At 51.5% G+C, this 23,630-nt stretch overlaps 1 protein-coding gene across 5 annotated transcripts in view; it reads left to right on the top strand.

Annotated features, from left to right (window-relative positions):
* IGSF9B (immunoglobulin superfamily member 9B) overlaps positions 1–19,970 on the top strand; it is a 53,516-nt gene extending 33,546 nt beyond the window's left edge. For 3 of the 5 annotated variants that reach the window (XM_032426130.1, XM_032426128.1, XM_032426127.1), the window contains 3 exons: positions 429–2,078; positions 9,864–9,985; positions 12,913–19,970. In XM_032426130.1, coding sequence (XP_032282021.1) covers positions 429–2,078; positions 9,864–9,985; positions 12,913–13,121 — 1,981 coding nt within the window. In that variant the 3' untranslated portion in view covers positions 13,122–19,970. Of the gene's footprint in view, positions 1–428; positions 2,079–2,762; positions 2,853–3,620; positions 3,667–9,863; positions 9,986–12,912 lie in introns of those variants that run through there. The other 2 variants (XM_032426129.1, XM_032426131.1) reach the window with 2 other exon arrangements.
* Positions 19,971–23,630: the final 3,660 nt, after the last annotated feature.

Raw genomic sequence — 23,630 nt, 5'->3', positions numbered from 1 at the left:
CCGCTGTTGTGCTTGTGGACAGAGGGTGGAGGGTGGACACAGGCAGGTGGTGTGCCCCGCTCGGCCCCCAGACCAGTGTCTCTAAAGTGTTGGCTGTCCACTGATCTGCACGGTATTTTTAAGTTGCACAGAGGGGGCAGTACTGTAGACAGTGAAGTTAGAGGTATAGCTGGACAGAGCAGGGCAGACAGGAAGGGCAGGGCGGGATGAAAGGTGGAAATGTAGGTGTTCATTCAAAAAACGGCCAGCACAGATCTAGACAGTGGAGCGTTGGCCAAAGTATTTCACGCCAAAATATACAGCCCATCTGCACCCCTTTTTTTGAGTATTATCTTAGGTGTTTGTGGTTATTCGTTAAGAGGAGAAAAAGAAGAGGAGGAGCAAATGTCCCCCACCTCACACTCCTGCTCCCTCACTCACCCCTACAGCTTGTCATCTGGCAAGGTGAGCCCCGAGAGCATCCGCACGCTCCGGGCCCCTTCGGAGTCCTCCGATGACCAAGGCCAGCCAGCGGCCAAGAGGATGCTGAGTCCCACCCGGGAGAAGGAGCTGTCATTGTACAAGAAGACCAAGAGGGCCATCAGTAGCAAGAAGTACAGCGTGGCCAAGGCCGAGGCCGAGGCCGAGGCCACGACGCCCATTGAGCTCATCAGCAGAGGCCCCGATGGCCGCTTCGTGATGGATCCCTCTGAGATGGAGCCCTCGATGAAGAGCAGGCGCATCGAGGGCTTTCCCTTTGCCGAGGAGACGGACATGTACCCCGAGTTCCGCCAGTCGGACGAGGAGAATGAGGACCCGCTGGTGCCCACATCTGTGGCTGCCCTGAAGTCCCAGCTGACCCCTCTGTCATCTAGCCAGGAGTCCTACCTGCCACCACCAGCATATAGCCCTCGGTTCCAGCCCCGCGGGCTGGAGGGCCCCGGCGGCCTGGAAGGTCGGCTCCAGGCCACAGGCCAGGCCAGACCTCCCGCCCCCCGGCCCTTCCACCATGGCCAGTATTATGGGTACCTCAGCAGCAGCAGCCCTGGGGAAGTGGAGCCGCCACCCTTCTACATGCCGGAAGTGGGCAGCCCCTTGAGCTCGGTCATGTCCTCCCCACCCCTGCACACTGAGGGGCCTTTCGGCCACCCCACCATTCCTGAGGAAAACGGAGAGAACGCTTCCAACAGCACGCTGCCCTTGACTCAGACACCCACAGGAGGGCGCTCCCCTGAGCCCTGGGGCCGGCCAGAATTCCCCTTTGGGGGACTGGAAACCCCGGCCATGATGTTTCCCCACCAGCTGCACCCCTGTGATGTAGCCGAGAGTCTGCAGCCCAAGGCCTGCCTCCCCCGAGGACTGCCCCCCACCTCCCTGCAGGTGCCCGCGGCTTACCCGGGCATCCTGTCTCTGGAGGCGCCAAAGGGTTGGGCAGGCAAGTCGCCGGGCAGAGGCCCCGTCCCAGTGCCCACCTCCGCTAAGTGGCAGGACAGACCTATGCAACCTCTGGTGAGCCAAGGGCAGCTAAGACATACCAGCCAAGGTATGGGCATACCCGTGTTGCCTTACCCCGAGCCGGCTGAGCCCGGGGGGCACAGTGGCCCCAGCACATTTGGCCTGGACACCCGGTGGTATGAGCCCCAGCCCCGGCCCCGGCCCAGCCCCCGGCAGGCCAGGCGCGCCGAGCCCAGTTTACATCAAGTGGTGCTACAGCCCTCCCGGCTCTCGCCTCTGACCCAAAGCCCCCTCAGCTCCCGCACCGGCTCCCCTGAGCTTGCCGCCCGGGCCCGGCCTCGCCCGGGCCTCCTGCAGCAGGCGGAGATGTCGGAGATCACCCTGCAGCCACCGGCCGCTGTCAGCTTCTCTCGCAAGTCCACGCCATCCACGGGCTCCCCTTCCCAGAGCAGCCGCAGCGGGAGCCCCAGCTACCGGCCCACCATGGGCTTCACCACGCTGGCCACAGGCTACCCCTCCCCTCCGCCGGGCCCTGCAGGGCCTGCGGACAACCTGGATGTGTTTGGACAGACGCCTTCCCCTCGAAGGATGGGGGAGGAACTGCTCAGACCAGAGCCCCCCCCACCGCCATTACCTACTTCAGGGTGAGTGTGAGCTGGTTTCTCCCGCCCACCTCCACCTGGTCATCTTCCACCCCCCATTCCTTACCCACCCTCCGCCCCTTCCATCAACCCAAATGACAGGGCTTGTCTGGACATGCTGCAGCATCCCTTCGGGAGAGTTCTGGTCTTGGCATCAGCAGGGTGTGGTCATGGGGTTGAGGGTGGGGCTTACCTGCCCAGGTACCCTGCCAAGAGCATGAGGGAGCCTCTCCACCCAGCCCAGAGCTCTCAGGAAGACCCCAGGGTGATGGGGAGTGGACACACATGGGCAAGCCGGGGGTGGGGGCCGGGTACGTGGTGTGTCCGAGTGAGTGGTCACCTCAGTTACTCTTAGAGTGGAGAGCTCTCCACATCCCTGTGATCCTGGCTTTGGGGGTGGTTCCAGGGTTTACCCAGAGACCTCGTATCCAGCCTCCTTTCCTCCCCTGACCCATCCTCCCTGCTAAGCAGGACCCTGAAGCCTGATTTCCCTGGGCCACCGGGCCTGGGGCTCCTCTTCCCAATCTCCTGCCCTTAGCAGCCTAGTGAGCGGGGGGGGGGGGGGGGGAGGAGCCCCCTCCCACAAGCTCTCCAGGGGGCACATCCTGGAGGCTGGGAGCAAAATCTCAGGCCTGTGAACTGTGTGCCCGGAGCCACATACCCTACCCCAACCTGTGTGCCTCGCAGGAAGCTGCAGACAGACAGACAGACAGACAAGCTCCTGCGGTCAGCCTGCCTGAGAGAGCACACTCTAAACTGTAGCAGCTGGTATTCCAGGTACCAGAGTCGGCCTGGACGCCCGTCTGTGCCTCTTTTTCTCTCGTCTTTTTTCCCCTGCCCCCCCTTCCCTCCTCCTCCCCCTCTCCCTTCCTTCCTCCTCAAGTCTGGCTTTCTTTCTGTCTGTCTTTCTTCCTTCTCCATCTTCTTTGGGTTGGCCCGACTTGCTCCGAAGGGCTTGCAACGTCTCTGGAGTGCCCCCCTCCCCGCCCCCGGTCCCTGCTGCCCTCCCTCCCTCTCTCTCTTTCTCTCTGGTTCCGTCCTTTGGTCTCTCTTCTTGATGTGGCCGCCTGTGCAGGGGAGCAGAGTGTTCCAGAGGAGGCTGGCCCGGTGGTAGGCAGGATGGGAGGTGGTTGGAGAGGAGGGAGCCCAGCGCCCTTCCCCTGCCCCGTGCACTCCCACCCTCTCTGGTACCTGGAAGTACAGCTTCTCCTCCCACTGGCCCCTGGTCCTGGCGGGCGGAGAAGGTGGAGGAGAGCTCTAGCTAGGACGCTGGGCGTGGCGTGCCCACGGGACCCCGTGCCTCTGTCTGCGCAGGAGATGCTGTGCGCCGCAGCCCTGTCGTCTGTGCTTTGTGCAGCGCTCATCTGCCTCGTCCATCGTGCCGTCTGGTTCTCTGTCTCTCTCCTCTCCTTCCCCTCACCCCATTCTCTGGCCTCGCTTGTGGTTCTCTGGCCCCTGTGCTCCTCCCCTCCTCCCCTCTGGGTGTGCGTGGGTGGTTTGCCCACGGCCCGTGTTGATAACTGCTTTGTTTCTGATTGATCTCAGCTATCTGGGCAGTGTTGTCGAGACAAGCCTCTCCTCAGCTCAATAGGTAAGGGAGCTCCGCGGCCGGGGCGGGGCGGGGGGTGGACAGGCGGACGGGGCTTCGGCAGGGCCATCGCTTCCTTTACAGGGGAATCCAAACCATGTCCCCTCACCCCCTCCGTGGGCAGCAGCCTTCGCTGCTCCATATGCCACGGCTTCTGGGTTCCCCACATCATGCTGCTCCAACAGCCTCACCAGGCCATGCTCGGGCACTGCCTAGCTGAAGCTTCCGACCCCCACCCCACATGCCAAGCCTCTCCCAGAGCCTCCCTGCAGTTTTCCTCACTCAGACCCCTGCTGCCAACACACCCAGGGCCTCCCACAGAAGCCCCCTGGGACCCTGCATGCACCCCAAGGGGCCTAGAATGCCTACGATCCGCTTTGCATCTCTGCACCTCTGGAAACATCAGGGCCACACTCAGATCCAGAATCCCCCCTCCCCCCGCCCTTTGCCGTATTTTCCCAGCAGCCTCAGGCATAGTGCCCCCTCCACTTCCATCCTAGCCCCCCAGAGACTCAGATCTTCCTCTGGGGTTGCTGGTCCCTCACAGTCTTCTTGGGATCTTTCTAATATTCTCAAGGAGCACAGGGTTGGGTGTGGCCCAGTTCCTCCCCTCACCAGCTGGGACCAGGTCACCTGTAGTCCTGTGAGGGCAAGGGCAGGGGAATGTCCCCACTTCCCATGTCCCTTGCCTTCGGTAGCCCGTTCTTGGTTGTAACAGGACTGAGATGTGGACCTCACCCTCAGGTTCAAATTGCTTTCAAGATCCCTGTAGTAGCCATTCCTGATCTCCTTGGTTCACAGCTCTAGGGTCTTGGGAGGGGTTCCCCAGGGGGAGAGGACAGACTTCCCCCGGGTGGGAGGAAGTTGAGCGGTGAAGCACTGTCTCCTTCCTCTGCTCTCCGCCGAGGTTGGTCCTCTTCTGGCATTCTTCCAGGTAGAGGTCTTGGGAACTTGGCTATGTCAGAGGGGTAGCAAGTCTCTTATAGAGGCTTAGGGTCACCTGAGACTCACTGTCTCTCATGGCAACTAAGATGCTTCTTTTTGCCATGGACCTATTGCCTGCGCATCTGAGAACAAGCAGTGTGGGAGCAGGAAAGCTTCCTGGTTTCTCTAGGTGAGAAACAGCTGCATCCCTCGCCCACCTAGAAATGTCAAGGGGGGCTGATGATCCTAACTCAGGACTTTAAGTCTTCAGTCCGAAGAGTGGCCTCCCATAAGGAGTACTGGACTGCTTTGCCATTTCTTTATGATCTGCAGCTATAAACTTGTTAACAGTCAAGAGGCCCTGGGATTGTCTCTGAGGCTGGTTGGGTGCCACACTGTGGCCATTAACACTGGAGAGAGCAGGGAGGGTGTCAGGAAGGAGTTATGAGCCTACCTTCATGAGGGGCCTCCTGTGGCCTGCTGGATGGATGCCCCAGAGTGACAATGACCGGACCATCCTCCACCTTCCCTGCTCTCCTTCCCTGAACCCCAGTTATGACCCCTCTGTCACCCCCAGAGAGGTGATAGCTGCAGGACCAGCTGTCACTGCACTCCTGGAAAGTGCCTGGACCCCATTCCCCATTGTTACCGCCACTTCCCTCACCCAGTTGTTGACCCCTCTCTCCACAACATCCCCACTGTGCCAGATCTGAGAGCTGAGCTGTCATACTGTCCCTGCTGTGGCAAACCCAGAAACCAAGGGCAGCGCTGAGGGCGAATTGGTTCCTTGGGGGCCTGGCAAGCATCCCCAGCCTAGGAGAATAACGTGCTCCCCGCAGCCTCGGAGTTAGATCTTGATGGTGCTGGGCAGCAAGAGCCACCGCTCACTCCTGCTTGCTGAGAGCCTCCCCCCGGGCGCGGTAGCTGCTGGGGCCATTGGGAGGCGTCAGGCTCCTCTTCAGACGCTGTCTTCATGCTGCGCCTTTGCATGTGTCTCCACTCGGTCTTGCTTGGAGAAGATGTGACACGTCTTGTCTACGTTCGTTCTTGCTCTGTTCCTGTTTCCATCAGTCTCTCTCCTGTTCCTTCTCCCCCCTGTACCTGCAGTGGTCTTCCCCCCCCTCTCCTCCTTTCTCTCTCTCCTTTTTCTCCTCTTCCCAACTCCCATCTCGGAGCGGGGAGTTGTATTTCGTGGACCTGCCCTTTCTGGGGCCGGCTGGGAGGCTGGTGGTTTTCTCGGCTTCCTGTCTCATACCAGTTAACAGCTCTCTTCTCACCTCCCCCTCGAGCCCCCCTCCTGTTAGTGCCGACTTTGGCCTCTCTGATCAGGTGGGTCTGGGAGGGTGGATGGCCCCCCCCCCTTTTACTGGTGGACCGTAGGAAGGAGCTCCCATTTGGAAACAAGTCTCTCCCGAGCCCTGAGGCCAAACACTGGGTTTGTCCCCTGACCCCACTGGAGAAAGTTGTCATCTGTCGTTATAGCTGGGTGGGAGCTGACCTCCGCAATCCTGGCTTTCTGTTTTATAAGTGGAGAACGGTGGGGCGGGGACCTTTTTCCCGGCCGTGCCCTGTACACAAGTGGATTTCCTCGTCCCCCTTCCACGGTCTAAGGTCAGATGAGCAGAGTCTACTGTCAGGCGGTTAGGAAAAGGAGGAAGACACTCCTTAAATCACAGGGGCAGCCGCCAACTGTTGGAGTGGTCAGCCCTTAGGGCAGTAAGGGCAGGAACTGTCCAGTGGATTCTGACTTTTCTGACCTGTGGTTTGCCGACTTTTTAGACCTTTTTGTCTGTGTCTTTTCTCCACTATTCTGGGAAAGCACAGAGCTAAGCAGCCAAGGCCCCGGGCTTAAATGGTTGTGATTAGGGTTTTGTATGGATTTTATGAAAACAGAGAGAGAGAGAGTAAATTCCAGGCAGTTTTTGGTAGTTCTAAACCACAGAGAAACATCACTGGGACAGAGAACTGGGGTTTAGGGGGAACTCCATATGACATGGAAGATCCAGAAAAACCTCTAGGCTTTTAGGCCTCATACTCTTACTTTCTGTGAGGAGGAGAGCCCCAGAGTTTGCTGGATTCCTGTATGTTTTAGAAGAATTGAATTGGATTGGGAAGAGAACGGTGACCTCCATTTCTTAGAGAGCCCAGGGTTGGATGCTGTTCTAACAGAGTAACCTACTGGTCAACCTCAGATTCACTTACCAGCTTTATTCCAGGGATAGGATGAGGTTGCTTAACCCAAGCTTTCCACTGTCTGACAGAGAGCAGCACCAAAAGCTTCATTATGTGATAGGTCCCCTGTGGGCTTGATATTGACTGGGGACATGGTCACGCGTCCTAGAAAAGAGAGACAATTTGATTCCAAAGGGCTTTACATGCTACAGGTAAAGTCTGTTGGGCCACATTTCACATATGTCTTTTCTGTATAATTTGTTAAAAACAAAGATCCATTTTTGCCTCCTCTTCCCCCCTTCCCCCCATCCTCCCAGACACTTGCTTTTATTTTTCCCTCCTGCATCGGTAGAGTGTCTTGGTGCCCCCAGGAGCCTTCTGTCATGTTTCTGTGTTTGAGCACTGAGCTCAAAGAGAAAACAGGTGGACAGCAGGTGGCCTGGAAGGGCTGGAGCTTGGCTCTTTCACAAGGGAAAATTGGCTTATCCTCCTCAGTGGCTCATTACTGTTTGGGAATTTTTGCCTGAAGATATAACTTCAGCCAGCTTTTCCCCATCCGTGGCCTGTCTTACCCTGGCCGTGCCACTGAAGCAGAGAATGTCAGGGACTACCGCAGCAGGGTGAAGTGACTACCGCTCAGGTGAAGTGTGGGAGCACTGTTTTCTTCTAGATAGCTTCTGGGCCTGTTTCCTTTAGGAGGAAGTTGGAAGAGCAGTTTAGCCTAATGTTGAGAGTCTTGGCTCTATCACATAATAACTGGATTAGTAGACAAGCTGCTTAACCCTACGCATTCAGTTTTTCCCTCTGAGAAACAGATCAGTCTAGTATTTACTTCTTAGGGTTGTTGTAAGGATGAACGCAAACTATTGTAGAGACCATAGACCAGTGCTTGGCATGGTAAGTGGTAGGTAAATCAATGCTGTGTGACAGAAATGATAAAGGTAATGATATGTTAATTTTAGTAATAATATTCTTGGAAGTTTCACCTTGCTTCGAGAAACCCTAGGAATGTTTTGGGGTGCCCTGAGCCAGTTTCTCTCATGCCCTCCTGGATCACCCTGGGTTTTGTGGTTTAAACACTGCTCCCTGGGGCCACTTGCTTGTCATATGCCTCCTCGGACCATGCGTCGCTCACCTTGTGTGGTCTTTTTGAAGAGGCTGGCCAGGACCAGGAGACAGGTAAACTGAACGGTTGATTCATACCTTTGATTTTCCTTTTAGGTAGCTGAAGAAGCCCTAGTCAAGGATGAGAAGGGGGTGAGGACATCCCGTCAGCATGGCAGAGTCATGCTCCCTCATACCCTAGCCATCTCCACCCTTTGCCCACCTTCCAGATTCCTTTGCAGCCACCGCCGCTGCTGTGTAGGATCTCTGTGGGTAGAGTCTGAAGGAGGAGGGGACGGGAAATTTGCAGGTTGCATCTTTGGGGGTGGAAGACCTGACTTCTCACGGTGCGTTGGACTTCTGTCTGAGACCATGTGTTGCCTGTGTGTGTGTGTAGGTGGGGCCCTTGAGCTCCATGCTGTCAGGGGGTTATGGAAAATCTAGAAGCTGTCTCTGACCTGAACTTTGGAGGAGCTTCTTGATACTTTATTTACTAAGAGGCTATGGAATGATGGCATTCATTAAAGAAGATGGAGGTTGCTTCATTGCCAGTTAATGCAGGAAACCCCAGAGACCAGAGGCTTATCAACAATTAGTCTGTAAGTTTTTTCTTCCTTCATCCCCACAAGTATGACCAGTACTGGGGAGATGGGGCTGCAGACCCCCATCCCTCTGTCATTGTTGTGCTGCTTCAGATTGCTTGCTCACTACTGGGCACTTCTTTTCCCCTCACAGGGTTGGCTGTCCTCCTTTTAATCAGGAGTTACCCAAAACCAGTGTGATGGAGTTGGAAGAGGGAGATGTGGGGACTGAGGAAGAGTGTGATTCACCTCAGTGCACTATGGCCCTAGAATGTCCCTACTCCCCTGATGGTATGCGAATGCCAGTCCTGGTGGGAAGGAAAGAGCAACTCCTCTCTCTCTGCCTTTATTCCTCGGGCTCCAAGTTTGGCTTACTTTGGGAAGAAATGACATTGATAACATGTCTTCTAGATTTTCTTTTATGACTCTTGAAAAATTCTCTCCAACATGCACCGGTTGTCACAGCCAGTTCATCCTCTCGGCTCCCTCTGGTCCCCTTTGTCACAGGGGCTGCTCAGGCTCCAGGGGAATTGTGGGCTCTGTTCTAACCTCATGGTTGATCCATCAGGCACATGACAGCATCTGCCCCGAAGCTGGGGGAGAAGGAGAGACCGACATACATGGCGTCTCTCCCAACCCCAGTTTCTCTACTGAATATCAAGATGTAGAGATTCACTTGGGCACTTGCTACCGAAGGCAAGGGCTTTGCAAGGCTGCCAGATTTGGACACTAACCATCGTAATCTATTCCACCTTCTTTTATTCTCGTGCATGACTGATGACATCTGAGCCTAGTCTGCAGAGGTCCAGGGAGACCCCCCCTGCTGAAATGTGGGTAGATGACAAGTATTTGTTGCTGTTAGCTGCTGGGGTTCTGCCTCACTCTGGTGGACGGAGGGAAAGAAGCCCAGTGAAGCTGGGTTTTATGTACCCTCCCCCTCACTGGATATTGGGTTTCTCATTTGGCCCTGGCCTTCTCTTTTCTGGAGGAGGACAGTTCACTGGGATGGGGTTCCTCACCTCCTGCTTTGACCCACCCTTTTACTTTTCACTTAAAGGTCGTGATGATTTCTAACAACTTTGGGCAGTGAAGCTGCTTTCTTCTTTTCTTCTCTGACCTTCCTCCTCCCGGTTTGAGTGGCATGTGATGAGGCTCACTATTAAAGTCTCTCTCTCCCTTTCTTAGGTCTTCTGGTTGCTCTACAGATTGGTTTCCATCTGAGGCAGGCCTCCCACTGCTGGAGCTTTCTACCGGCCTTTCTCCTTTCCAGGAGCAATCAAGAGGCAGGTGTCAAGGAACCACTGTGGACACCTGGGACTCTGTCCTCCTGTGGGTCGGCTGTATGGTTTTCTTCCAGCCCCTCTTCAGAAGCTCCCTCTTCTGGGAGCTGACCTGTGCCTCTCTAATTGTCCCTTCCAGAACACATCCACCTGCACCCGAGAATGCTGCTGTACCTGAGAGGCTGGAGGCTCTGAAATACCAACGGATAAAGAAGCCCAAAAAGTCATCCAAGGGCTCTTCGAAGTCAAAGAAACGATCCGGTAAATGGCGGATCCTCTCTTTTCCCCTCTCTCCGCCGTTATTATGGGATTGTTTGGCTCAGGATCCCATCCTTGGGTTTTCTCTAGAATTAAATCCACTGGCTTATGTTATTGTCTCTTTTTAATATTAATTACCAAGTAATACATAAATATAATTTTTATATAAAAATTAGAAAGATAAAATCTCTGATTGTCCTCCCAATTGATTCCTCTCTCCTGGGAGCCATCCTTCTGGTAGTATGCATGCTTTCAGAGCCTTTCTGGGCATACGCCTCTCGAAAATACATTGTATTGTTTTAATGCATTTTTAAATAACATAAGTAGTATCTTATTTTTTTCCATTCTGCCATATGCCTTTTGGAACTATCCCTATTTCCTTATATACTTCTTCTCTATTATTTCAGACCTTCTAGTTGGATGTGGGAATTATGGGGTCCTACTCAGTGCTTAGGGGACATCATGGCATGGACCTAGCCTCTGCAGGATGACCAAACTTTTCTCAGTGAGATAGAATGAAATCTCCTTATCATAGAAAGGATGTTTCTATTGAAATATATCTGATGTTTATATCCAGCAGTGATCAGTAGCTGCTAAGATAGTGCAAAAATGATTCAGCTCTTTTTCACACTTAGAAAATTCTTTAGTATTTATCATGTACTCTTTTCTTTTTTTTTTTTTTTTTTACCAATGGTTTTTAGGAATCTTGTCACAGGCTATCAAAAAAAGACAGCTGAACAGTTTCCTTGCAGATCTTTAATAACCACTGGAGAGTAACTTTCTTTAGAGACTGGGTTATGGAAAAGTGTTCTACAGAGGTCCCTGGAATCTTCAGAAGACAGTGAGCACTGTTTCTCACTTAGCCTTTGGGTGGTGCTATTATCCTATTTGTTTATAGATGGGAGTACTGAGGCAGAAAAGAGGAAGATGATTTTTTTAGGGTTTGGTTGAGAAATTGGAGCCTAAAGCGGAATGTTCAACCCACTGAAGCCCATTGCAGTTGAAGAACCAATATACCGACCTACCTACATATCTATGTTTTGTTTTGTTTTAACAAAAAGAGCCACCTCAGATGCCTGTACTCCCTCTTATTCTATCACACCATCCTGTTCCTTGTAATAGTTGATGGCTCTCCAATGTCTGTTTTTAGCCCTGGTCTCTTCCATGAGCTCGAGTCTCATATTTCCAGTTGCCTGCTGAACACGCACTTAGATGTTTTGTAAGCCTTTGAAATATCCAAAATAGAGTTATTGATTATCCTCTCCAAATCTGCGTCTCCTCACTTCCTCCCCAGCTTCTTAAATAGCACTTCTAACTACCTCGCTGCTCGGGCTACTTCAGCCTTGCTTCTTCTCTTGCTCTCACACGTCCCTTCCAATCCATTTGGTAAGGTCTTTGGGCCCAACTTTTACAGCAGATCCTAAATCTGACCACTCTTTTTTAATTTTATTTTTTTAAAAGATTTTATTTATTTATTTATTTGACAGAGAGACACACAGTGAGAGAGGGAACACAAGCAGGGGGAGTGGGAGAGGGAGAAGCAGGCCTCCTGCCGAGCAGGGAGCCCGATGAGGGGCTCGATCCCAGGACCCTGGGATCATGACCTGAGCCGAAGGCAGATGCTTAACGACTGAGCCACCCAGGCTCCCCAGATCTGACCACTCTTTCCCACCTCAAATGCTAAAACTAAATTCTGAGTTACTGTGATTCCCACCCTGATTATTGCAGTCACCTCCTAGCTGGTTGTCTTGCTCCATCCTTGCTCCTTCTACAGTATATTCTACACTCAGCAACTCGAGTGATCTTTATAAAATGTAACAGCATGGTCTTTCAGTCATGGCAATGTGTGCACACACGCACATACACACATCTGATGAAAACCTTCCGGAAGCTTCCCACTGCAACCAGAGCAGATTTCAAACTCCTTATGATACCCTTCTCCGTCTTTCCTGCCTCGCTGTCCTCTGCTTGCTCTGCTTCAGCTATGGTAGCCTTCCTTCTTTCTCTGAAACATTTTACGTTGGCTCTTAAGCCATGGGTTTCATTTTTGCCCCTCCTTCTGTTGGGAACACTTCTCCCCCAAAGCTTCAGAAGTCTCTTTGTCGTTCAAGACTCACACGTGAAAATAGAACTGTGCTTTAGTCCTTTGCTCTCACATGGCCCTGTTTTCATCTTTCTTTGTAGGGCCTTCAGTATCTGGAAATTTCATTTCTGTATTTTTTAAGTCCTTAATGTTTGTCTCTTCCTCCTCACCCCACACTAAAGCATAGTTTCTAGAAACCCCGCACTTTACTGCCGAAGAGCCGTGAGACAGAGGAGTGGCCCTGGCAGTGTAGGAAGGGCCACGCCTGGCTCTATGGCAAGGATGGAAATCTTGGGTAAAGTCCGTCACTGCTGGGGGAGAACGGGGGTGAAGAAAACGTACTGAGTTCCAACCCGTTCTTAGAAGCCCTGATCCCCAACACCTAGAATGATGCTTGGTGCCCGGGAGGCATTAAAAAAGAAATACTGATATTGCTCTAATAAAAATTAAAATTCTAGAAACACTAGGTAACAGATTTAAATAAAAATATTTAATATTAAATAAAAGATAAAAAAGAAATGCCGATGGACTAGACCCATCCTGCTTTCTCGGCTCTCGGTACGAGCAGGGGAGCAGACACGGGTCATTGGTGTTCAGCACAGCTGCCTCCAGAACGGGAGGCCCTTTGGCCACAGGGCTCCCAGCCCCGGCTGGGCCAAAGGGACTGATGGGTCACTGGTGTGGTGAAGATGGGGGTTCTCTGCTGCAGTTGCCTCATTTTCATGCTAGAGAGCCAGGATATATGTCTCAGCAGATGAAAAAGGTGAGCGTGTGAGGTTACCACCTTCGCTTTCACCCACTTTATTTTCTTCCCATTTGTTTGGTGCACCTGTTCCCTTCTCCCTAGACGGTTCTGCCTCCCAGGCTCAGCAGCTTCCAGACTCCCAGGTTCTGTGGCCTGATGAAGCCGTCTGCCTCCGAAAGAAGAAGAGACATTCTCGGCCTGACCCCTTTGCCCGCCTCTCAGACCTGTGCCACCGCCAGCTTCCGGAAGACCAGACGGCGATTCTCAACAGCGTGGATCACGACGACCCCGGCCACGCCACCTTGCTGTGACGCGGCGCAACTCTAAGTGGTCCCAGAGCAGCAGCTCTGGGCTGAGGGGCGGGGAGGGAGGATGAGGGTGTGCCAGCAGAGGGGCAGTTTTGGGGGCTGCTCCGACCTTTGTTCTGCTCATTCTCTCTCCAGCGAGAGTGCAGCCCTCCGAATCCTGGCCAGCGTGTCTCGCTTTGGGGACAGCGGGTCAGGGGCAGACCTGTAGGTAGAGATCAGGAAGTGAACTGGGGACAGGGATCTGCCTCCTCCCCACCTCTCCCCTCTTCACTGGCTTGATTTTTCTGACCTCTTCAAATACCTTTGGAAGTGAAGAAGGGGAAAGCAATGGCTTTTACTGCTCTCTGCTTCTGTTTCAGTTTTTCAAGTCCTGGAAGAGGGCTGGACTGCCCATCCCATCTTCCAAATCTACATATATATAGATATAGATACAAATGCATATGTATGTAGTTTGTGGGTTTCTCTATGTATATATATATGTACATTGAAGCAAAGTGCTGTTTATTTTTGTGGTCAGTGAAGGAAGGAGGACGAGGGCAGCAGACTTGAGGGGTTTGTAAGGAAGACCGGCAGAGAGCCGGCTGGGCGTCCTGATGTCTGTCCTGGGTGTTATTCCTCCTGAAACAGGATTCATGCCTTCTCAGCTGAACTCACTTCGTCTCTCTACCCTCTCCCGTCCAGAGCAGAAATGGGGCTTGCCATGATTGCCGGCTGCCTGCTTTGGGGGGTTCAGTAATGAGTTACCACAGAACTAAACACAAGCCTTTATTTCTTGGTTCCTGGGTGAAGAGAGGGTGGCCAGCAAAGGGCCAGACTGGTATCTTTCTTTCTTCCACAGTTTGGCTCATGCTACGGCAGTCGAAGCTGCTTAGCAGTGGGGCCAAGAGGCAGGTCCTGATGCACAAACTCGAGCTCATCCGTCAGTAGTCCCTCTTAGTCCAGCCAGGGCCAGGAGCCCTGCGGCCAAAGGGCCTCCCGTTCTGCAGCCATCTGTGCTGAGCACCAAGCTGCCGCGGCTCTATTTATATCCTGCCTCTGGCTCGGCACCCTCCAGAGGACTGTTCCAAAGGCACTGATTGGATTCCTCCTTTCCTTTTGTGGGAGCTAATTCCCCAGATTGATTAATTGCCACTTGTGGGGAGCCCGCCTGCGGCTGGCTCCTTTCCATCTCTCCACGTGTTGCCTGCAGACTCTTCTTTGCCCTGGGCCCTCCTCCATCCCGTGGACCCAAGCTCTAACAGGATGGGATCAGAGGAAGCGAGGGTGCCCCCGGTTTCCAGGCTCTGGGGGCACTCTGTATCCCCTCTGTCCTCCCCAGTTTTACTTATGTGAAACTGGCTGAGGTGAGGGGGGCGGTGAAGATAGAAGGGGTGGTAGGTGGGGGCCTGGGCTCTGATCCTTTTTCTGCCAAAATCTTGTCCTAATTTGAACTCTTAGCACCCAGAAGCTTCTGTGAGGTTGTCTTTAAGTGACTAAAGATGCATCTCTCTCTTCCGGTGAGATAATGATGCTGCCCAAGAGCAGGGCAGAAGGTCCTGAAGACGGATGGGGGTGCCCCTGCTCTTTCCCCTCTTCTTCTGCAGGAGCCTACCCTCTGGCTGCCTGGGAAGAAAGGTGGCTATCAGGTTCCTTGAAGTATTTCCTTCTCGGTGCTGTTGTCTTGGCGGGTTTGGGGACATCTACCTCCCCCCAGTTGCATGCTTGGAAGTTGTCCAAGTCAAAGCACTAGAGGCTTCTGCTGGTCTCACTGCAGTTGCTAGTGGCTTAGCCCTGATGACCTCAGCAGGGGGAGGCTCTGAGAGCTGGGGAGCTGCTTCTTGCTGGGACCTTCCATCTTAGGGAGTGGATTCTTCTCTGCCACACAAGCCCTGGTGCTTCCTTTCTCTCACCTAACGAGGGGGGACTGATTCTGCTGTTGGGGTTCTGCCACATGTCGCACAACCAGAGTTCATTTCTGAGGGCGATGAGTCATTGTGACCGAGGGGGGAAGGGGCAGTTTCTGGCCCTCATCTTGCTGACTGCTTCATTCTTCTGGGCTGGGCCTGCGCTCTTGGGGTGGAGCCTGGACCTTTGGGCTAACGCCCTTCTCTGGGCATCCAAGACCCCCCACTTTACCACCAGGCGGCAGCTCCAGCGAAATGGAAAAGCAGAGGTTGGGCGACTCCATCCGGTTTCCGAGGCAGCACCACCTCTGCCGCCATGTCTGACGAGTGACTCGCTGAGTACCTGTCCTGGGGCGTGTGGGGTCTCACCCCGGCTCAGTCTGCAGCCTCTCTGGGTGTGTGGTTTGCTGAGCAGGGCAGATCCTGGCTGAAATGTGAATGTGGGGTGCCAGGGCTGTAGGACTTCAGGGTGAATTGGGCCAATCTTTCTGAGCCCTGTGCTGGGAGTTCCAGATGCTGAGCTTAGCAAAGAAGAGGAGAAGATGAGGTGGAAGGCTGTGCCTCCTTAGGACGTCCTACAAGGCCGAGAGCCAACCTCTGGGCTGAGGTGCCTCAGACTATGGCTGTGCTTTCCCGAGGGGCCCACCAGCAAGCTCTCTCCAGGGCTAACAAAGGTGCTGACTCCTGTCTTCTCTTCCTCTGGCAGTGCCCCTTACCTCAGCACATCAGACCAAATGGTGGGAGCTGTGCTTTCTGCTGGCCACTGAGTGGCAGCTGTGCTGGGGCGTCCCCAAGGCTAGAGAAAGGACACACAGCCGAAGTATCTCTCAACGGCCTCACACTCACTTCTCCTCCCAAGATGGCCTCCTTCTTGCGACAGTGTCCTTGAAGGCCGGCAGCCTTTCTGCACCCCCGGCAGCTATTTCAGTCCTTCCTTGAAGGGCTGTGGTGGAAACTGGCAGAATACAGTCCCCTCTGTCCATGCGATGGAGGGTAAAGATGTTGTGGGAACACGCTTCCGTGCTGGGTGCGTGCACGTGTGTGAGGGTGTGGTTGTGCACATGTGCGTAATGGGGGTGTAGCCGTTTCTAGGGACCAAATGTCCTTTGTACTCTGCCCTTGAACATTGCAATGTGCACTCTTGAGCTTCCTACGACTTTTGCGCTCCACTCTGTGGGCGATCAAATGTCTTCCAGACTTCCTCTTTTATGGTCTGGTACCTTTGCAGTAGAAGCAGCTCAGATAAAAACCTATTCCTGTGTCTCAGACTTTTGCCTGCCCCTTCATTCTGCACCCTGACCAGAAACTGTGACTGTTTCAGGGTTAGGCGATTTGCAGACTGGGACAAGGGTAACATGATTCTCGAAGGAGCCTGAAGCTGAAAGTATGTAGGAGGGTCTGAGACTGCAATTGTTTGGGGAATAAATGAGCAATAAGGAGAAGGCGAATCCTGTTTCTTGATTGCTGGCTGACCACACCGAGTGGGTTTCATGGCTTGCATGGGGCCATGTGTGTGGATTGTTGTTTGTGGCCAAGTTCAGCACGTGCTGGTGAGCCCCACCACTGTATCTCCCTGCCTGCCTCCCTAGCTTCTTTCCTTGCGAGATGGGGGGCGGAGTAGGAGAGACCTTTGGAGATTCTTCTTTCTATATAGGAAGGATGCTTCATCCCACAGGGCTGGTGGGGTCTGTGCCCCACTTTGAAGAGCCTGTGTCCGATGATCATGCTCTGGGTCTGTGCCCCACTTTGAAGAGCCTGTGTCCAATGATCATGCTCTTGGGGGCATCTCAAGCAGGGGTGGATTGGGGTGAGTAATTATTAATATTTTTCAATGCTCTCTGTCTTTGTTTTGATTTGGGATCTAAAATATTTAGGGTTGTACTGATTCCAGTTGTTTTCCTGTGTCTTTTTTATGCAGAGGAAGCTGGATAGGGTTCAGATGTGGAATTTCCTGACTAGTTTGGTTTTTGTTTTATCTTCTTTTGTTTTTTGCTGAGTTGACAAAACAGTAGCTTCAAGGGAGAAACAGACTTCACAAAGCGTCAGGGCGACTTTGCCACAGCCCGGGATTAGAACCCAGGGCTGAGGTGCGCATGGCTGCAGCTGTTTCTTCCAGTTTTGTTAGGAAAGCCTTCTAGGGGGTTGGGGTGGGCTGGGGGGAGAATTGTACATAAAGTACATTTTATTACTACGTAGAAACATAAGAAAAGAGAAGCTAACGGTAAATCTTGGGCTTGCTTTGCTTGCATGTAAAGGAGCTTTGGGCGCCATCACAGGGATTTCTGGGGAGCAGTAGGAAGGAGTCAAAGGGGAGAGATGGGTGGGAGCAAGGGGCGGCTCCCCTGAGTGCATCCCCATTGCTCCCCCTGGGGAAGAGTGCACATTTTCACCAACACTTCTGGGCCAGCTCCGCCTTTGTATCTTCTTCAAAATAAAAGGAGGCAGGCTCCGGCAGGCTGGAGGCTTGGAGCCCCATGAGGCTGTGCTTGTTGTTTTGGGGAGAGGGTCCAGATCTAAACTGAATAAGGGAATTGATCGGATGGGGTGTTTCAGGAAAGGGAGTTAGAAAGTTGGAGCACAGAAAGGAGGTCAGTTTCTTTTGCCTGGTGTCTGTAAGGCTGGAAGGGGAATAGAGGGCTAGGTCAATCACGAAGTAGAAAGAAGGTGGGGATCCTGAGATATGACAGTAAGGCCAAAGCCAGGGGACATCAAGCCTTACCTTTCTCATTGGGGCATGTGATAACTTAATTACCCCTAAGGGTGCAGTGTATATGTTGGGGGGTCATCCCAAGAAAAGAAAGAGGAGCAGTTGCCTGGGGTGGGGCAGGCTGGGGAGTAGTGGCAGTGAAGATCATTTGGGGGACAGGTGTGGGAGGGTGATACAGTCATTGAAAAAAGACTGAGGGGTGGGGTCTTGGCACATAGGCCCAGACTGGATCTTGGAAGAGGTTTTGCTTCTTAGCTGGACTTCTTTGCTTCTTCTAGAATTAGCCTACAACACGAAGTGCCCAAACCCAACATGGTCATATTCTCTGTGATGTCCTTCAGCTTCATCTGTTGTTTTCAGGGGTTCCTCAGGCCCAAAGCTAGGAGGCTTGTCTTGAGATCCCCATCGTATTGCCAGCTCTGTGTCAGTAGAGAAGGAAGACTCATTCTCATGAGCTTTGTGTGTTTGTTTTCATAAGCAGAAGTGGCAGATGGCCCTTTCCCTCTCTCCCATGATCTTAAACTGCTCGTAAGACATTGTTGCTGGTGATGGAGAGGAAGGACTGGGGTTTGCTTTTACATTTGTCACCTTTTCTTCTTGAGGCACAGAGACTGCCTTCAGACCATGAAGCCACACAGTGGCTTTATGCCTAGAGGTTTGGGTCTCACTTTCTCCTCCTTTGACGGGGTAAGGCCACCAGTCTGATTGACATAGAAGGACAAAAGAGTTTCACTCTAAAGTCAGACCAGCCATTCCGCTGTCCTCTTTGATGTCTCCAACCCTGCCTCCTTTCAGATTGAGAGGTAGAATTAAAAATCTCTTCTTTAGAAGAAGTCCATAAAAATCAAGCCCAGATGGGACTTCAGCCCTCCTAGCACCTTAATGTTTGGTTGAGGAGGGGTATCCATTACTACCCCTCCTTCCAACTGGTTGTGAAACCACACTGGTTCAGTGCTTTATTTCTGGGCCCCCGTCTATACTTTCAAATAAGTCTTTCGTGAACAAATATAATATCCTCACCACATGCTCTGTGTTTTGGGTTGCTGAGAGGGTAGACGTGTTTTCATAACCTCATTTTAAGCTGATCAAATAATTTCCAGTAGATTGGGTCTGATTCAAAGGCCCTCCTTCCCCAAAGATTTCTGGGTAGGAAAAATTAAGCATTAGTGCAAATATCATTAATGGCTCGCCACACCTTATAGAAGGAAGAGTTGAAGTATCTTGATTAATAAATACTTTGGTAGGAGAGCAACCAGCAATTAAAATCACTTAGGTATTCTCTTCTGTGATAGTCTATAGTATTAGTTGGGGTTTCTGAAGAGGGCTGAAGAAGTAATTGCCAGCTCTGGACCCCTGGCTGGGAGAGCTAGATTGGGGAGGTAGAGTGTACAGATTCTCAGTTCCTGTCGCGGGTACCTTGGCTGTTTGCCTTTCCCATCTCATGAGAGGGGGACGTGAATGGCTGTCTGGGCCTGTTGTTCTTTTTGGTCTTAAAGACATGTGCTCCACCATCCCCACCTCTCCCTGGCACTGGGTTTCCTGGATTTATTTTAGGAACTAGGGCAAGCTCTCCACCTCCACCCCATATACACACCAGTTAGGCCTTTCCTTCCTTACCCTACTTCTTTATGGCTCCAGGGATCTTGAACTTGTGCATGGTTTACGATGGGGAGATGGTTGGGTGGGGAAGGGAATCTGGGAGGGGAGATGGGTTGGGCTGGGAGGGGGGATTTACATTTTCAGCCTTAGAAATACTGCGAGCATGCTTTTGGGTGATGTGTGGGATTTTCACATAGTAGGTGGAAGGGGCAAATGCTGACCCCCCTCATGGGGGATGAGGACTTAGAGGCTTTTTGCTTCCTTTTGGCTTAGGGCATCTATGAAGCCTCATTTCTGATGGAGGGGAATAAACCTCCTCATGGTCATCTTGCAATCCTTGGAAGGCAATTGTCAATCATTTCTGTCAATGAATATCTATATTGCCTATGCGAACAATGAGAGGTCTGTCATGAGTAGACAGTGTCCTAGCTGGGTCAGAGAAATGGGGCTGTCTCACATGTCCCTCTGAAGTTGTCAGGTCATCTCCCTGGTCTCCAGCCCCAGCCAGCTGTCTAGTCTGTGTTCCTTTCCTGGGCTCAGGAAGTGAGAGTGTGCATGCTGTGTGGGTATGAGGGTGTCTGGTTTGTCTGTGTATGTGAGTATATGGGGTGTGAGAGTGTGTGGCGTGTGGGTATGAGTGGGTATGGTGTGTATATGGTGTTTTGGGGGCGTGTGGTGTGTGTTGTGGTGTGATATGGTGTTTTTGTTTGGCGTGTTTATGGTATGTGTATGTGAGTGTGTGGTATGTGTGTTTGTGATATGTGGGTGTTTGTGTCTGTCATGTGTGTCGTGTGTTGGTGTGGGGTGTGTTTGTGGTTTGGGGTATATGTGTGTGGGGTGTGTGTGTGTGTGTGTGTGTGTGTGTGTGTGTGTAGAGGTTTATAAGGACACACTAATTTGCCTGAGTAGCATCAGGCCCTAGACGACCCTCTTTTTGGTTGACTCTTTGATAGGCAACTTCTGTTTAGGTAGGAGGGTGAAATTAGTACACCATCTTTAGTGTATTTTTTATGGAGATTGTATATAAAATTATATAAATACATATAATTTGTTCTATTTTAAGGAGAGAGGGGAACTTATGTAAGGGGTGGGTGGGTGCAAGGATCAGATGCAATAGTCAAGAGTGGGAGGCTTCAGGCAAATGGGGCATCTGGGGAGTGGGAAGTGGGAGGACAGGAGACTCAAGCTGGGCAGGAGGAGTGGGGCTCACGCCCTTGGCGCACATATATAAATATACAGAAAACCTATATAAAGTCTATCTAGCTAGCTTATCTATATATCTATATATCTATATGAAGTCATAGTTTGCTTTATTTTTGTACCTGTGCTTAGAGATGTTTTGAGCAGGACTGCCTTCCCCAGGTGGTCTGGAATACTAGCTCATGCCTTGATGCCCCCACTTCCCCCGTCCTTCCTCCATGCCTTTCTTCCTCTGAGACACTCTCTGTTCAGAGTTGCTTGGGTCTTTCTGATAGAAATGTGTGTATAAGAAAATTTAAAAAATAGCAAAACAATAATCCACTTGCAGAAAGGACAAGTGAGCTGAAGGTTGTGGGAAGCTGTTGGATTTGATAGCCACAAGAAACACAGATCCAGTATCTCTTGTCACTAGTAAGGACCCTGAGGCTTGAACACGTTGGCACAGGTGCTTACTACAGTGAGGACGGAGAGTTGAAGACTGTGAATCTATCCTCTTATTGCTGGGGGTTGGTACCCAGTTCCTCTGAAGGAATCTGGCTCAGCAGCATTAGAAAGGAGAAGGTTAGGATTACCTATGGGCTTACAGCAGTACTTGTCCTGGTTGTAGCATCTTGACTCGAGCACTCCTGGAGGGTGTGGCAGTGAGACGGGTGCATCTTGAGAGAGCTTGGCCAGGCTGCCTGCATGGGCTCAGATATGCAGAATACCCTGGTCATTCTTGCTGCAGATTCTTGGAACCAGTGTGAATGTGATATCTAATATAAATATATCATATATGCTTTTTACAGCTATTATTTTAATTGGAAAATAAAGTGTCGTTGGAAATGGGATGGTCCAGTCCTGGGACACTGAGTGGAAGATGAGGGATGAGAGAAGAACTTTGGGCATGATGGGGAGGATGGGGCTGGGTGGAACCTCCTGGCACCTGGCCTGGGACCTACAGACCCCAACAGTATATTGAAAGAATTTGGCCCAGACTGGAGATTCTAGAGAGTGGGAGCTTACTTGCATTAGAGCAGGAAACTCTGTGTGGCCTGAAGAATACCTCTTTGAGAATTCAAGACCTCACATATACTGCAAGGCTGTGCACCTTGCAGCCTCAACAGTCGTCTCTTGGGTGCTAGCTTTTTCTTCTGACTTGCCAAGAGCTCCGAATGATGTATTTGAAGCTGGTAAAGGGCCAGATGGTACAGGCAGCCAGGAGAGACTTGTGGCTGCAATCTGTCTGCTCTCATCCTGCTCATCAACTACGAAAGGCAATACTAACCCCTCCTCTCCAACCAAAGTGTCATGTTATCCAAGAGCTTTTGTCTTAGGGAGTTTGATCATTAAAGGGACTCAGATGCCCCAGCCACTGAAAGGGCTCTCTTTACATTTTGGGGGTTTTATGGGAAGAGTAGGTTGGGGTGGAGCTTGAATCTGACTCCTGACCCTACTGCCCTCACAACGTAGACCTTATAGGGCTCTGGCATTCACTCAGGCACTGTCCTAGAGGCCCTGGGATTACTTGCTCAAACCACTTCTCATTTTCCAAGGACACTGAAGGAAAATGGGCTTTGTCCATGCAGTACTAGAAGGGCTCTAATTATGAGTCCAATTGGCCGTGTGTCCATCCTTGACTAACTTTTTCTGCAGTCTTCCAGGAGGCCAAAGGAGGATATAGCCAGATGTTTCCTAGTAAGATTTTTCAGGGAGGTTGGGCAAGAGACAAAGCAGCACATTCTATGTCCCTTCCCAGCTCGCATCCTAACCCATTCCAACCTACTCAAGCCTCCACACCAAGAGGGCTTTCCATTATTGGTTTTTGTATTGTTTTGGTTTTTTGTTTGGTTGGTTTTTTTTGCTCTTAAAGTGGTCATCCTTTCTCTCTCCATGGACCCTGTCCCATTTCTGGTACTCAATGCAACCAGCAAAATAAATCACTTTAGCATCCCAGGCCCCTCAGAGGGTTAGTACCCTCAGTAGATCTACAGTTGCTCTAAAACTCTACTTCTTCCCACATTATACTCAAGGCTTGATCCTTAAGAATCCTCAGCAGCATCAAAGTATACAAGGTCAAAAGTTGTTGACCACATTCCCATTTCATTCTTTAACCTCCAGTTGGACTCTTCATTTATGGAAGGAAAAGTGAAGACAAGGGACGTAGCCCCCACCTTGAAATTTTCAAATGTGGAAGGGATGTAATGCTTACTTCTACCCTTTCCATAATCCTGGCCATAAGCCCTCAGAAAGATGGTGAAAAGATAGACATTGAAGAGGGGGGAAGGATAGATAGCCCAATGTAGATCTCCAGTTTCTCTGAAGAGCCATCCTTTTGCAAAGGCAAATGGAGCAAAATGGTTTGAGATCTGATTATATATGGAGTAAGCAAAATTCCCTGTCTTTGAACCTCTCAGTTAACAGGACAGGTTGGTGGGATGGGTGCTCCGATTAGGCCTACGAGGCCCATAGCCCCTGTTGGGAACATGAGTTGTTCCATATGCTTGTGCCATGCTCCTTGGTCCCCACGTGGTAGAAGGGATATTGAATTTTGGCTTTTCCCTTTTGGTAGCTGGTGGCAGGATGTGTGGAGTTGTTTTACTTTTGCTACCTCTGCTAGATGGAACAGAGTTTGGAGTAGACTGAGTCACTGGGAATTGCTCACCCAAGGATCTGGGTGGGTCATATCCTTTCCCCCTTTATCATCAACTAGGAGCTTGGGGAAGAGGGGTTTGTCTATTGCTCTTTGGCTTTTTGCTCAGCCCTTCCACTCCTCTTTGCTGTAGATGTCCATGCTGCGCCACTTTGGGCAGTATAAGAAGTGGGAGGTGGGAGAACAGGAGAATCTGCACAGCACTCTTCCTGTCCATAGGGATTGGCCATAATACTGGACTATGGGGCTATCTTCTGTTGTTTAGTAAGCCACAGTGCAGTGTGCCCAGGGACTGGGAGGGAATGCTTTATGGAATGATCTCGACTGCTGGAACTTTAGATGGAATGGTTGGTTTAGGGAAGAATAGCAGTTTAAAGCTCCATTTACCAAGTCGTATACATCAATCTCAAAAGATCTTGACATCTCATTCAGATTTCATTTCCACACTACCATCTGTGGGGCCAGAGAGCGAGGGCACGGATGACATGTGT

The sequence above is a fragment of the Phoca vitulina genome, unplaced genomic scaffold (genome assembly GCF_004348235.1).
Source record: "Phoca vitulina isolate PV1807 unplaced genomic scaffold, GSC_HSeal_1.0 scaffold34, whole genome shotgun sequence".
Classification (NCBI taxonomy): Eukaryota; Metazoa; Chordata; class Mammalia; order Carnivora; family Phocidae; genus Phoca; species Phoca vitulina.
The sequence above is the reverse complement of the archived record's forward strand: the minus strand, read 5'-3'. Positions and strand labels throughout refer to the sequence as shown.